Source organism: Nematostella vectensis, chromosome 5, assembly GCF_932526225.1.
Source record: "Nematostella vectensis chromosome 5, jaNemVect1.1, whole genome shotgun sequence".
NCBI classification, from domain to species: domain Eukaryota; kingdom Metazoa; phylum Cnidaria; class Anthozoa; order Actiniaria; family Edwardsiidae; genus Nematostella; species Nematostella vectensis.
In genome coordinates, this window is record NC_064038.1 from 6,160,271 (window position 1) to 6,175,292 (window position 15,022).

Genomic DNA, 15,022 nt, shown 5'->3' on the forward strand with positions numbered 1-15,022 from the left:
AGATTTCTTAGTTAAACGACAAAGGGACAACAAGAGATGTATCCCATGCAGAACTGTTTAAATATAGTTAAACGATCGTCTAAAATGAACGGAAAGACGTACTGAATTTAGAACGATTAAAGTAAACAGCATGATTATGGTAGGGAAATAAATGGAATCTTGAATCTTACAGTAAATAAAAAGACTCTGATTACAAAGCACATTATTGCGCATGTCCTTTTGTGTATTTTAGGCGGGATTTTCAAACAGTGGGCGCAGTTGGTGTAGTTATGGAATTGAAAAGTGCAAAGTTTTTTTCCCCAGCGAGTTTTACGAAAATTTTTGTCTTCTAGTTGTTGAATTTTATAAAAAAAAAAGTCACCCTGAGATGGCAGGGGTCTTTCTATGTCCACAAACGTGTGGATTTGGGAAGGTTATAGCATTGCAGGTGGCCAGGGAGGTCGAAAAGGCATTACCGAGAGAAAGTGGTGAAAGCACTACAAAGTACAATGCGAGAGTAAAGGGGGAGCAGTACAGAAAGTACAGGAGCTATTTCCCACCACAAGTAACAGGGGATGCTTTTGATATCGAGTTCCTTAAATTCCATAGAAAGCTGCCTGGTTTGAGGAATGCCATGAACAAATGGAACACCAGAAAAGCTGAGGAAAAATCAAAGTTTATGGAGACTTTCTCTAGAGAGAAATGGCAAGGTTTATCTGAAAATAGAAGAAAGGAACATTCATTTCAGAACTGTAAAGCCTGTGCAATCAGATACACAGAGGTTATGTCATACTTCCCAGTCACCTCAAATTTCTTCAAGGGGAAAGCAAAGCAAAATATTATATTTGCCGCTAACAACGAGGCTCAGCGTCTGCGAAATGCAACCCCTACTGTAAAAGCACGAAAACGTGATGCTACAAATGTTGCAAGAGCTCTCTTTGAGCAATATGAGGAAAGTTTCCAAGAACAGTACCAGTGTTCACTTGCCAGTGCCCTGTCATCTGTTCCAGGGATAAACTTGCAACACAAAACTGAAAATGACAAGAGAAATGAACGACGCCGCATTTACACTTCATCAAAAGAAAATGTAGAAAACCAAATGAAAGAGACTGCATTTTTGAGGTGAGCTCAATTATTTAAATTTGAAAGAAAATTTTGGGAGAAATTTTGATGGGAAGTGAAAAAAAAAATCAATGAGTCCAATTTTCTATAGTTTTATTGGGATATTAATTACAACATACCAATTAATTATTAGATGTTATGGAAGTGGACAGTCCATTAGAGGATGGGAGCGTGGGCGTAGAGCATTGTCGTTTGAGCCAGCAAACACTGCAAGAGAAAGAATGGATGAGCCTAACAAGAAAAAGAGAAAAAAAGACCACACCGGGGACATGGAGAGGATGGGATGGGACAAGGCCGGGCTTAAAGCAGAGGTTGAGGCGTACCAGGGTGGTCATCTTATCAATTACAGTGCTCTAGCTAGGAAGTATAATGTGACAGACAGCAGTGGACAAGTTGCACTTAACGGCGGACAGATTGTGAAGGAGTGGCTAGTGAGAAACGGAGTAGATGTTGACCGGTTTAGTACCAAACGCAAAAACCCCATGGATCCAGTAATTAGAAGAAGGAAAAGGAGAGGGCAAGGGGGAGAGATCAGCATACCCTGTGAGCCAGACAAGAAAACACTGAAAGCACAGCTATTGCAGAAGATCCACACAAAGGAGTACAGTATAGGAGAACGGATTGTACCACGAAAGGTAGGCAGTTAAAAATAACTTTTTGCAGGGCCATTGTGTTAAAGTCAATTGTCAGATTGATATAAAAACAAAAACAATTTCAGTACATGAACTAGATTGTCAATGTCTCTACAATATGTCTCCAATGTCTTTTATCTGAAGAAATTAATTGCATATTCTCTTTGTTTTTCAGTATGAAAAGCTTATCCTTACAAAGGATCTGAAAATAAAAAAAGTGGATGTCTATACTGATGGTAGAAAAATGCCCCTTGCCAATATCCGAAGGACAATGTTAAAAAAACAGGAGAAGTTTCTCCGGGGGACAACAGAGGAAGGAATAGCAGAGCTTACAGCAGAACAGCTAAGAACAAGGCTTTTGCAGATCAACGAGTATGTGGATGGTATGGCAGTCCCAGACATGAGGGAGAAGCTAAAAAGCCATGAAAGAACAAGGCATCTGATGGTATGGCTAGATAACTCAACAGTTGCTAACTCTGGATATCTGGTGTGCCTTATGACCTGTCTTTATGACAAGGCAGTGTTCCTTACAGATGAGGAGTATGCTGCAAAATATGGAAGAAGGGTTAATGTGCAAATGCTGGTTGAAGAACCAGAGCTACATTTTATTGCAAAATGTGGGAGCTCTGACCATGAGCTTTTATTATATTCGGAGACAAGGCTCCAATGTGTCAGAGAGCTGTGTGATGACAACAGTATTTCATACACTGATATCATGAGGTTTTGTCAGGGAGACTCTCCATTGCGAGCTTTTGAGACAGGACAACAGAAAGGAGGAAACTACTTTTGTTCTACCTGTGAAGTACACTGTGACATGACCAGCGACTTGGCCTACACTCTGAATTTGGAGGCCATATCCCTTACTGAGAGACAGCAGGCAATTCTTCGGGGGACCGTCTCCCTCTCTAAATCAAAACAGAAAAAAGCTAAACCACTGGAAGGTCTGAAAAAAGAAGAGCTTGAAAAGGAACTGGCATCAAGGGGCATTTATGAAGGAAAAACGAAAATGGAGATGCAGAAACTACTCACTGAAGAAATGAAAGGAAAACAAAGAGTGCCTGCACTTCTCTTTAATACCCCAACAGAATCCCTGACCAACCTTAATCTAGAATCTTATGAAGTCATACCATGCGAGCCTCTTCATGATCTTGGCAATCATATTGCAAATTTCTTTGCTGAATTTCCAAGCCATCTGATGGGTGAAGAAAAGGCTTTGATAGAGGAGACAATCACACTCAGTCTGGCAGGGAAAGACAGCAAGAGATGTGTGGACCAAAGGGAAGCCCTTATCAAAACTGCTGGGGTGGCACACCAGTCCAATATCATGTCCAAGAAAGCCATGGCTGCCATTGACACCTTGGTTGAGATGCAGAGACTCCTCTACGCGGCAGACAGCCAAAGATCTCCGGCCTCAATTCTTAGATATAGCAACCAAGCCTGGTACCACGCCATATTGTTGATAGATTTTGTGAAGGACACAAAGAAGCTAACCTCAAGAAAACTGTATGGAGTGTACTTTCATAACCTGACAGCCCATGCTACCAGTACATTGCGCTTAATGTCTGGACAAGCTGCTAATGCAGAACGACAAGAAAGGATCTTTAACAGTATCAAGCGCATCACGAAGCAGACATCGAATTACCATCAAGGGCAAATAATACCTAACCTTTTCATCCGCTTGCAAGCAGAGCGCCAGATAGGCCTGCAACGAGATGATGTGTTCAGACAGCAAGACCATGTAAGCAAGCTAGCAACTTGCCTCCCATCTCCCAAGAACACTGTCATACCTGAGGAGCTCATTCAAAGGCATAGCCATGCATGGCAAGCTCACCTCCAAGAAATAAGTGACTTCTTAGTTGAAGGAGAAGGTGTTTGGTGGAAGAAAGTTGAAGATGGAGTTGAATTTCATGATGTCACAGACATTCCCTCTGGTTGTGGGCCCTCTCTTCACCACTTTCGATCCAGCAACTTGAAAAAAGAGGCTGAGAGACTAGACAATTGCTGGAAACATTGCATAGCCAACAGCATTCCCCTCCCTACTCACCTCCTAAGAATCGACCAAGACGATGGGACAACACTTAGAATAAGAATTGACCCAGAATCAGTTCCTGCTGACACAAGGAATGCCTCAGATGAGACAAGTGAAGAAGATGAAAATGCTGTTAGCATTACCCTGGCCCCAGATGAAGTAGTCTGTCACAATGCAGGTTTCCCCCTACCGGAAGAGGTACCACCAGTACCTCTTATAGCCACTGCTGACATCATGGATGCCACAGAGAGTGAAGATGAAAATGTAGTTGGTATTACCCTGGCCCGGGATGAAGTAGTCTGCATTGACCCGGATCTCCCTCCACCCAAAGAGAAACATGCAAATGAAGGGAATTCCACCACATCTTTACCAACTTCACTTACACCAGAACCAGCCACAAGAACAACAGATTCCTCAACTGAGTTGACATCAAGGCTAGGGAAAGCTCTGGAGATTGTTGTTGGCAAGACAACAGAAGTGAGTGCTCTTGACAAAAAGCATGCAAGACTAAGAATATACAGTCTGACCTTGTTGCATGGGAAAAGCAGTTTTTGTTTGACCACAACCTCACTGCTCCTACACCCCAGTTCATGAACGAGGACAGCACAGCATCAGCACTGTTAAAACAACTTAAGTATGCCAGTGCACTTCTGAAGCAATGGGGGATCACATTATAGACCCAAGCATCCACCTCAGCCCCAGTGGTTTAGAGCCAGTTACAGACCAGCAGTTTTACAAGAGGCCTATCTAAGATCAACATTTCAACCAGAAGCTCCAAAGTTCAATGGTTGTTTTAGGAATCAAACACAGACACAAACCAAACGGCTCTTTTAGGAGCCACCACAGTTTTCAAAAGTGATGATCAAATTGCGAATAATAATGGCATTAAAAATCTCAATAAAATGTTTCAAAATTAGTTAAATAGTCCCCCATCCCCCAAATTAGAGACTAATTTCAATTTCTATGGATGCTTATGTCATTAAAATCAATAACTAAAATATTAACCACCGGTCGATACTTGGTAATTAAGTTATAATCTTTTAATGAAAACAAATCCTAAATAACAAACTTCATTCAAACCAAACGGATCAATCAAACTGTTAAAACATAAAGCAAGCCTTTAGTATCTCTGAAATACATAAAAAAAAAACATAAAGATCTACAATAACTTCTGAGAGTGGTTAGGGTTAAAAGAATAATAGCTGGGATCACAGGAATGGAATACATCGAAGGAATATTTCGCACATGGCCGCAACAAAGTCGAAGACATGACACAGTTATAGCTTTGATTATTTACATACCTTTTCCCCGCAATAGACATTCCGAAAGAAACTACTTGCAGACCATTTATTCCATGATATTTCGGCCAATTTCCTTTGTTATACACTCTAAAACTACGAAATTCGCTCACAAAATTCGCCATATCTGAAGTAAGAGCGTCACCTCAGCGCCTCTGTTGTGTTGTCAAGGATACATGGTACCTAGGCCCCCGCGGCCAAAATCAATGCTGGGGGTAAAACTGAAAAATTCAGCCGTGCCTTAGAGGCACTGAGTGAGTCGTCTTCTTATTTTACTTTAAAGACATCGATGAATGTTCTGGTAATCCTTGTGCAAACGGGGGGACTTGTACTGATGGAATCAATAGCTTCACGTGCGTATGTCCTGCTGGTTACACAGGAAGCACATGCGAAACTGGTTAGTACAGTTATACTACACTTAGTAAACTTATATACTGATAGATCAATCTAGCAGCCTGCTACGGCGGCCTTTTTTTCTCACACAGATATTGACGAGTGCGCAACCACTCCCTGTCAGAACGGAGCCATATGCAATGACGGCGTTAACAATTACACATGCTCATGCAATCCAGGGTACACCGGCGCAAACTGCGAGACGGGTAAGTCACGAACTATATTTCAATAGAGTAGACGATTCTTGCATTTTCTGAAAAATGTAAACTAATTGTTAACAAACACGATAAAAGTGTTACATCTCCTGGGGATTTCCCGCTGAGAATTGAAAACTTCAAAATACTACCTTAAATTATCGGCGATTTCGAAGTGTTGTTGCATATATGACAGAGATTAGTGAAGAAAAATGTCTCCATGGGCCATTCGGCGATCTTTTTTATCACTCGAGTATTAAAATAACAAAAAAACTTGGAAAGCTTACATGTTGTGTGACTTACGTCATACCCGCAAAACCGGTTTAGGCATGTAATTCCAGACTGGAACTTAAAAAAGGTACTCGCCCGCCCACAGATCCTCCTCGCTTCGCTCGTCACGGCATTTTGCCTAAGCGTCACTGGACGAGAAAAGTCTGGAGGCTCTGGTACCCAGGGTACGTCTATCACTAATATTCGGGCAATCAGAATGCAGGATTCGTGATAGTTCTCTAGTTGGTGAATTTTAATATAGACACATATGACATTACACGTTTTCTTCCATTACTGCTTTGTTAGCTATTTCTTATTACTAAGCGTTTATTTTATTTAGATATTGATGAATGCGAAAACAATTCTTGTAAGAACGGAGCCACATGCAATGACGGCGTTAAGGGGGTATGATACCCAAGACAACAAAAATTTTAAGCAAAAGACTTAGCAGTTTTATTATTTCACATATCATTAACCTCATTGAGACTAATCATTCGATACCAATTTTGGCAGTTACTGTTGCTATGATATCCAAGCCACACCCAAAATACATGATTTTAATGCTCTTACGGTAACAGCTCTAGCTCTGAAACTACAATTGGAACACAAACCAAACTAAGGATATTCATTGCTAATACCTCAAACACGCATGGGCGCGTGCGTGTGCACACGTATTTGTGCGCCCAATTCATGTACGTGAAATCGATTTGGCCTACATAAGGTTTTGGCAAAAGCTTATGTACGTGAAATCGATTTGGCCTACATAAGGTTTTGGCAAAAGCTTATGTACGTGAAATCGATTTGGCCTACATTAGCTTTTGCCGATTGTTTATGTACGTGAAGCACTATCTGCCTGATATATAGAGACGGGGCTGGGGGGGCTCGGAGGGGGGATTCGCGCCTCCCAGGCCTAAGACGGGAGACGGGGCTGGGAGGCCCGGAGGGGCGGTACGCGCCTCCCACTAGTTTCTCTGAAACCCCCTGGTCCCCCCGGTTTGACTCTAGAAAAGAAAGGTTGATAAGGGGTACACTAGCTACCTACTACCTACATAATTCCCTTCTATATAAAAAAAGGCTTTTAAGTAAAAAAAATCTAGCTATATTTTGTACTAGTTAACTCCACAGATTTTGTGAAAGATATTAACAGTGCAAATTTAGCTAAATACTGAGATTATATTTGCAAATATCAACTTCTAGCACTGTACTCTTATTAGTAGTCCCATATAATAAATGGTTTTATAGTATGCACCATTTGACCTATCATGAAATTTTTGCACAGATAATTAAGCACCGTAAACAGAAGTGATGTGAAATTATAATAAAACTACAGGTGTATAAAACCCTTAAATGCCCTGATGCTTCAATATAGGGGTCTAGTGGGTACATTGACCTATTCAAGTTTTGTACGAACCACCCAAACAAAGTGTATATTTTTAAGAGTACAGTATTAGCCCAAAAATCAAAGAAAGAATCCAAGAGAATAAATTGGGAACAGGAAATTGGGACAGTATAGGGAAGTATGTAGCATATTCACCTGACGAATACTATATACACATAGTGTTATCTCCTGATATGCTAAAATGTATGGAAACATGTTGTGCGGTAATATTGTTTTAAATGTTGACAAAAATTAAAAAGCACCCATTTTGATGTAAATATTTATAATTCAATTTCAATTCTTCAATTTTACTTAATCGAATGATACCTTTGAACACCTAAAAGAAGTTTTTTTTTCAGGTTAAACAAACAAAACAAGTTATGGCTCAAATTGGTTGCACGCTGGCTCCGCCTTTAGGCGTTGCCTAAATCTATATATTAAGTAAATACTGGAAACACTTGATAAATAATTAACACTTATTTGCGACACAAATTCGAATCAAGGTATAAACTCGGAAAGACACCAAGCCATAGAGCCTTAGACCTAGAACCTAGTGCTAAACAAACTAGCTTTCCTGTGCTTTAACAGCCGTACCCTTTTTTAAAGCTTCTAGTGACCACTTGATTTCGTTTATTTGAGCAATGCACTTCCATTATTGCACGGTTGAATTTATCTGTTTTATGATATGTCCGAAAGATTTGGTGTCCTGAAACACATGGTCCAAAGCTCGGAATTCGAAAAATGCTTAAAGTGCTCCTATCATCGAATTATTATAAACCTGATTCTTTTTTGATCTACTTATCCTAAGATAAAGCATTGGTATAGATAATCAATTTGATGTCAGAAAATATTCTAAAAGCAATAATACGAGCGTTTGAAAACAGTCCTTCAGGTGTTGGCCCTACAAAATGAGCACGTGCACAGCAAGAACAGCGGGGATTTGCAAAAAAATGTTACGAAATACACAATATATTTTGAAATCAAGTGGATAATAAATCCCTTATTTCCCTTTGAAGGAAAACGAGATGCTGCTTTTTTTTGCCAATTCCAGGCGTGCTTTCATGTGTTTGGCAATCACCGGTGGTTTACTGTGTTGTGAAATCCTAATTTTAGCTAATATGAAAATTTATATACCTTATCTTTACTATTATAAGCGTTACGTCTGTCGGACAAACGTTTTTGATTGTTCGGGAGGTATGACGTCATCAACCTGCACAAGGGTTTGAACGAGAATTCTTGCAGGCGCCATTATCGAAAACACAGAAAAACATTCCGAAACCCTGAGGAGTATTCTGAAAACTTGCTAACTGTGCAAGATATCTAAGTATATCGACATGCCTGGAGATGAGGACATGAAGCTCCTCTGAAGGCGGTCCTTAGTGTAAAGAAACAAACAACGTTTGTCTGATGATGGGGAAGATTAGTGGAATCAAAATCGAATCGTGTTTTATAAGTGTCGCCGAGAAAGCATAATGTAGGACATGCTTGTGAAGCTTATTCAAGTACTTGATTTTTGGCCATCTGAGATACAAATGATGATCTAGATTGGGTGTCTTGCGTTGAGAAAGTTTAGCAAAGACGTATGATGACGGGAATACGATCCGTGTTTTCGCTTTGACAAAGGAAAAGATCACCGCTGTGAAACTAAAATTCCTTCAACTGCATGAGAACTATGAAAAAGGCGTCATGTTATATAGGGATATGCTCAAAAACTTGGTTCTGGGACTTTTGAAATGTAACACCACGTCAGGAGAAAATGCCGTTTTGCCGTTTGGGGTATTTTATTTAAAATTGGCGAAAATGGAGTGACATTAGCTCTATTTTAGCCGGAATCATGGGATTTTTCTGTTATACTATAAGTAACGAATTTGAAATTTACAATATTAGACAATTTCTGCAATCACAGCCTTTGTGCAGACTTACAGATATTACACAATTTAAGCGTCGGATCCTTTTCAACATAATGGATTTCGTTACTTTTTCACATATCCGTAACTTACTCCTTTGAGAGCCCTTCAGTTATTTCAATTTCCTCTACTTTTACAATAATTTGATATTCGACCCTTACCATTCATAACAAAATGGCCATACTCGATCCTTCAACGATTAAGTCCCTAAAGATACAGTAAAAAAACACTAAAGCACGATTAAGTAAAGATACTCCCGCATTTCAAGGACTCTTAACATATTTTGTGTTCCTAAGGCTTTCCTAAATTTTGAGGAGACTTTGGATTTATACAGTCCCGGAGTTCAAAAAGGAATGTATAAATTTATACAGTCCCGGAGTTCAAAAAGGAATGTATAAATTTATACATTCCTATTTGAACTCAGGGACGGTATAAATTTATACATTCAACAATTTGTTTCGTTCCTTTTTAAATGTAACAGATACTGACAAATAAAAGATTTTGACATATCTTCCGGTTAACATGGACATTTTTATCGGTTATAGCTAAAACACTCATTGCTTTCTTTTATGAAACACGTCATTCGGGGTAATTTCTATTTCGCTTCTTTATAAATACAATAAATGATAAGAAATGGATGTTTTAGACATTCCATCCCGGAGCACATAATCATTTGTGCCACGAATTGTAAAATTATCGATTGACTTCTTAACGTAAAAGGACGGGAGATTCATATTTAGTGAAATTAGCAAATTTTTAAGGCGAGTCTTGAGAAAATCGTATATTCTTGCCATTTCTTGCTAAACGGCAAAACGGCATTTTCTCCTGACGTGCTGTTTGTGTTTATCATAATTTGTTCTCCTGAGTTAAGAAAAAAGAGCGAACACATAAAACGTGTTCCACATCTAGAAATCGAAGCTGAACTGTATGTTGATGAATTTGAAATCGAAGGTAAACTATATATATATCTTCTTCTGACTAAAAAAAAAAAAAAACCCAAAACTGTCTGAAACAGCAAGTGTTTTAGTCTCCTTCGCAGCCCCCAGCGCTCGGAGTCACAAAGCGCTCCCCGCCCGTAGGGGCTGCTCAGATTCGAACAACATTCCTTTCCCATTGTCTGTACATCAAGATGATGTCAAAAGGCTAATCCAATCAAATGCCTTTCCATTGAACAATGAGCCAATAAAAAAAAACATTGAACTGTTATTCGTGTTTTAGCGCGAAATCATATACTCTGAGAAAACTTCAGCTGGGAATTCCACATATTCAAAACAGATGAGCGCCAGAGTTCCCAAATAATGGATAGTAGGATGAATATTACTCCAAAGAAGATCCAAAACATCGACAACCATTGTTTTATTTTTTGTAAAGAGATAATAACAGGGAAGGACAAAATCTAAAGGTATTCGAAAAATCGAAATAATCCAACTGTGTCTCGAAGTTGACTTTGAAAGTTTAGAGAATCTAAAGGACTTATACTATACAAATTTTCAAAGAGCAAGAGATAATCTTCAGTCTGTACAAAAAGAAATTAAAAGTGCATTCAAAGAGAGAAAAACCGAGAATAAAGCGTCTGCTTAGCCTTGCAGGCGATGGGAAAACACCAAGAGCTTCGATAGTGTTGCAATTTCCCGTAGCAACGCCATCTTGCACTTTTTTCTCCCACGACGACTTCGAGAACGATTAAGGATGCTGGACCCCGCAAAACTTGAAAGGTTTCACTCCCTCAAAATGGGTTTCTTTCGCCCTTGTCAACAAGTCCAACAGTTTGGTCTTGTGTTTCGAGCATTCCCGCATCTCACAGGGATTACTAGCACTAAACAAACAAGTGTCGGTTCTCACGCTTCTTCTTTGAATAATAATACACGGATCGTGATTGGCATGCTTGCCATGGCGCGAACGGTTCTCGAAATATGGTACCCAAAATTTGATTGGCTAAAAGCGGGAAAGAAATGTAGTTTGTATCTGAGCAGCCCCTACGGGCGGGGAGCGCTTTGTGATTCCGACCGCTGGGGGCTGCGAAGGAGACAACAAGTGTTTGGGCTAACAGTCGGATAGCTTTGGTAAACAAATTGAAAGCACGCGTATTTTTAGCGGAGCTCCCACGCAGCGCCGCATGAGCGGAGCCCCATACCTAACAAAAATATGGTAACAAATATTGGTAACCCATCGACTCGAGTTTTGGTGACGCGATGTTCGTCCGTCCCCCAAAAGCATCGTATGACAACCAAACTTGGCAGGTGTCATGTATGTGTCAAGGGAGGTGCAAAACTGAGGTCACGTGATTTGTGAAGTCATCGATGACGTCACTAGAAGCAAAAATATGATGACGTCATCAAAAATAAAAAATATTTATTTTCACGAAGGAAACATCGTATGGCAACCAAACTTGGTAGGTGCCATGTAGGTATAAAGGGAGTGCAACAATATAGTCACGTGATTGTGGCGTCATCGAAGACGTCACTAGAAGCAAAATATGTTGTCGTCATCAAAATAAAAGATATTTATATTACACGAAGGAAACATCGTATGGCAACCAAACTCGGTAGGTGTCATGTTGGTGTCAAGTGGGGTACTCCAATAGGGTTACGTGATTGTGACGTCATCAATGTAGAGAACATTCATATCTAGTGAAAGAAACATTGCCTAACAACCAAACTTGATAGGTGTCATGTATGTGTCAAGGGCGGTGCGAAGATATGGTCACGTGGGGGGGGGGGGGGTGGCAGGGGGTTTCAGAGTGGGAGGCGCGGATCGCCCCTCCGGGCCTCCCAGCCCCGTCTCCCCGTCTTAGGCTTGGGAGGCGCGGACCCCCCCTCCGAGCCCCCCAGCCCCGTCTCCCTCCTCCTATATATATCAAGCGTATATTGTTTCACGTACATCAACAATTGGGGCAATTGTGCATGTAGGCCGGGCGCGTCCCATGTACATGAACAATTGGGGCAATTGTTCATGTAGGCCGGGCGCGTCCCACGTACAACAACAATTGGGGCAATCGTGCATGAAGGCCGGGCGCGGTTCGCGTACACGACTTTTTGGGGCACTTGTTCATGTCTGAGATATGCCCGTCCTGCAGAGCCTTAGAGACCAGCTCGCTGATCGAGTTTTTCTTACTCTCCGCTAAAACCATCGTGTCTTCGTGTTTAGCCACCTTGCTCGTAAGACCCCTAGAGACTACCCCCGCGCCCACGACACCGACCAGCGCAGCGACCCCTGCCAGCGGACCGCCCACGGGCAGTGCTAGGCCCCGCCCCCCCCAACTGATCGTCTTTAGCCTCTAGGCCAAATAGTGCGCAAAGCTCGGCATTCAGGAACGCAACGCCTTTGGACACGAGCGCGATCTTCCCGGTGAGGGGGTCCAGCTTCGCGGTCAGAATCTTGCTTTCAGCGCGGTTGATCGTTTCCACGATGGAGTGGGCCGTGTGGTGCCCGGCTGGCAGAGTAGCGATGGGCGGGAGGGAGGCTATAGTTGTTATCTGATGCTCCCGCTCGAGAGGCAGGGCTAGAAAGACTCGATCGCTCGGTCGAGGCGTTCGTCTACACAGTGCTCGGCGCGCAGGTAAACGTCCGTTCCTCTATCGCGGGGGCCGGTGGGCCGGCAATGGAGGCGCAGGCGGAGTTCACGAAGCTGCTTGAAGACGCGATCATAGAAAACGACATCGCTCAAAGCGTGCAAAGGTACCAGTTAGCCGTGCAGGAGGCTATGGTGAGACTGAGTCTTGCGGTCGCACCAGGAGTGTGTCTGATGCCGAGCGATCTGGTGATAAACACGCAAAGCGTCGTGGGCTACAACAATAAGCTGCAGAAAGCAACGGACTCCATGACGCTCGGCGCAAACGCGATCAACACCGATACAAAGCCAGTCAGTGCTCATAACATGGCCGGTGGGCATCCTAGGGTGCAACACGTGACTGACCCTGGGATCGACCGCGTGCCGTCCCGGCGGCAAAGCAAGGATTCCGCCCCTGCGAAAGTGCACGCAGAGGGCGCGGCCCCTGCCCCCTCTCCACGTACGCAAGCTGCGCATAGCATGACGGGCGAAAAAAGTGACCAAACCGCCCTCAAGGCGGGGTTGTCGGCACTCGCGGTGGCCGCGGCGTATTACTTGTTCCGATGACTGCTTTGCATTCGACGAACCAAGAACGCGGCTACGGCTAGAATGAGCAGCCACGCATTTTCGCCAAGGAATTTCACCGCTTCTCCTGCAGCCTTAAACACGAAGTTCGCGATGCTGCCTACTAGCCCGGGGAGAAGCTCGCCTAGCTTTTTCCCGATGGCCTTAAGCCCGTCACCGACCCCTCTGGCCACGGAGGAGAGCGACTTGCCGAGCGACGTCACAATGGCCGCGATCGTCGTCGCTACGGCCAACCCGATAGCGGTGACGGTAAAGCCGTACTTTTTGAAGATGGCTTTGATGCGCTCTCTTAGTGGCTTTTGGTTCTCGAGCTCTCGGTTTTCGCGTTCTAGTTCGTCAATCAACGACAGCCTCTCCTCGTTGCGCTCACGGGCCTCTTGGCAGCTACTCTCTGACGTGTTAGGGTCGTCGATGGTCTCCCTGTCTGTTGCTACCACCCCATGCAGCTCTTGTACCCGTTTTGTGTTTTCCTGGACGACCACGTCCATCTCTGCCACGGACCCCATCGCCAGCTTGAAGCCTCTCAGCTTTGCAACGTCCTGTCGGACGCCCCCGTCCTCGTTGAACAGCTGTCTTGGTATAGACCAACCTCCTTTGCCGAGGTTGCGAACCTGTATTAGCGTCTTCCCCCTCTGGTCTGACTGGAACCGTATCAGATTCTCGTTAAGGTCTGGGTATTTCTCCCTGAGGAACTGGAGACCGAGTCTTGTCGCTGCACCCTCTGTGATGAACGAGGTTTCGGCGGTCGTACGCGACAGCATGCGTACGCGACGACGTGCTCGTCATTGGGATCGACTCCCCATCGTCGGGGTCAAACGGGATAAGGGGCGTCGTCTCGTCGTCCCCCGCCCCGCGATAGGCGGACGCACCCGGCAAGGTATCGTCAATGTCAACGTCAACATCACCAATGATGCGTGCGCATAACTCGTGCTATGCTATATGTCTAACAGTCCGCACCATAGCCCAAGGCTGGCGATAAAGCGACCAGTAACGCCAAGGAGAACGCTCTAAACGCCGCCCACGGGGCGAGGTACACCATCCCGCTAGACCATTCTCTGCTGACGGACCACGGCGTGCTGTACCCAAGGGCGCTCTCCGAGGCGCTGCAACCGTTCGCAGCGGTTGACCAGGTAGTAGTCGGAAGCGATGCTACCAAATTATCCTATGGCATCAAAAATCTAGAGCTGGAGTACGAAAGCCTGAGGGACGACAACCTCGCCCGGTCTGAAGCCGCCGCCTACCAAAACGGCACAACGTTCTTCTACGAGCAAGTGAACCTTCACAAGACCTTCCATATTAGCAAAGGGACGGACAGCATAATCAACGAGAGTGTCAACCTGCCGCAAAGGTCTATGAGTGGTCTGTTGCTCCTCTTTGTGGAGCCATACACGGCAGGGGCTCGCGACTCTGAGAAGTTCGTGTACCCCGACATCAAGAGCGTGTGCGTTACGATCGACGGCATGCCAAACAAGGTCTTCAGCCAGGGGCTGCGCCCCACGGATTTCTGGAGGGAGGCGAAAAGGCGGTTCGTCCGCCCCTCCCCGGGGGGGGGGGGCACAGCGGAGCGCCCGCCGCCCCGGCAATCGGCCCCGAGTCGTTCTATGGCGATAACAAGTTTGCTCTGTGGATCGACCTTCGAACGACGGACGACAGTGCTATCCATGGGGGTGGTCTCCGATTGGTCA

The 15,022-nt window shown here is 43.8% G+C and overlaps 2 protein-coding genes and 1 long non-coding RNA gene across 9 annotated transcripts in view; 2 read left to right on the forward strand and 1 right to left on the reverse strand.

The window, feature by feature from the left end:
• LOC5513197 overlaps nt 1-15,022 on the forward strand; it is a 47,593-nt gene that overhangs the window by 16,456 nt on the left and 16,115 nt on the right. For all 5 annotated transcript variants that reach the window (XM_048727714.1, XM_048727716.1, XM_048727713.1 and 2 more), the window contains exons 4-5: nt 5,344-5,457; nt 5,546-5,659. In XM_048727714.1, coding sequence (XP_048583671.1) covers nt 5,344-5,457; nt 5,546-5,659 — 228 coding nt within the window. The remainder of the gene's footprint in view (nt 1-5,343; nt 5,458-5,545; nt 5,660-15,022) is intronic.
• Nucleotides 368-4,901, forward strand: LOC125563042. Its single transcript, XM_048727712.1, has 3 exons — nt 368-1,101; nt 1,235-1,736; nt 1,909-4,901. Exons 1-3 carry the CDS (start codon nt 368-370, stop codon nt 4,354-4,356), a joined length of 3,684 nt encoding a protein of 1,227 aa, XP_048583669.1. The 3' UTR covers nt 4,357-4,901.
• LOC125563044 lies at nt 640-5,277 on the reverse strand. Of its 3 annotated transcripts, XR_007308071.1 has the most exons (5): nt 5,064-5,250; nt 2,529-2,638; nt 1,221-1,308; nt 953-1,010; nt 640-695 (listed from the first exon to the last, which is right to left on the reverse strand). It is a non-coding gene; the product is annotated as an uncharacterized LOC125563044 (long non-coding RNA). The 3 variants fall into 3 exon arrangements; XR_007308070.1 differs by having other exon boundaries at nt 953-1,308; nt 5,064-5,277; XR_007308069.1 differs by having other exon boundaries at nt 640-1,010; nt 5,064-5,241.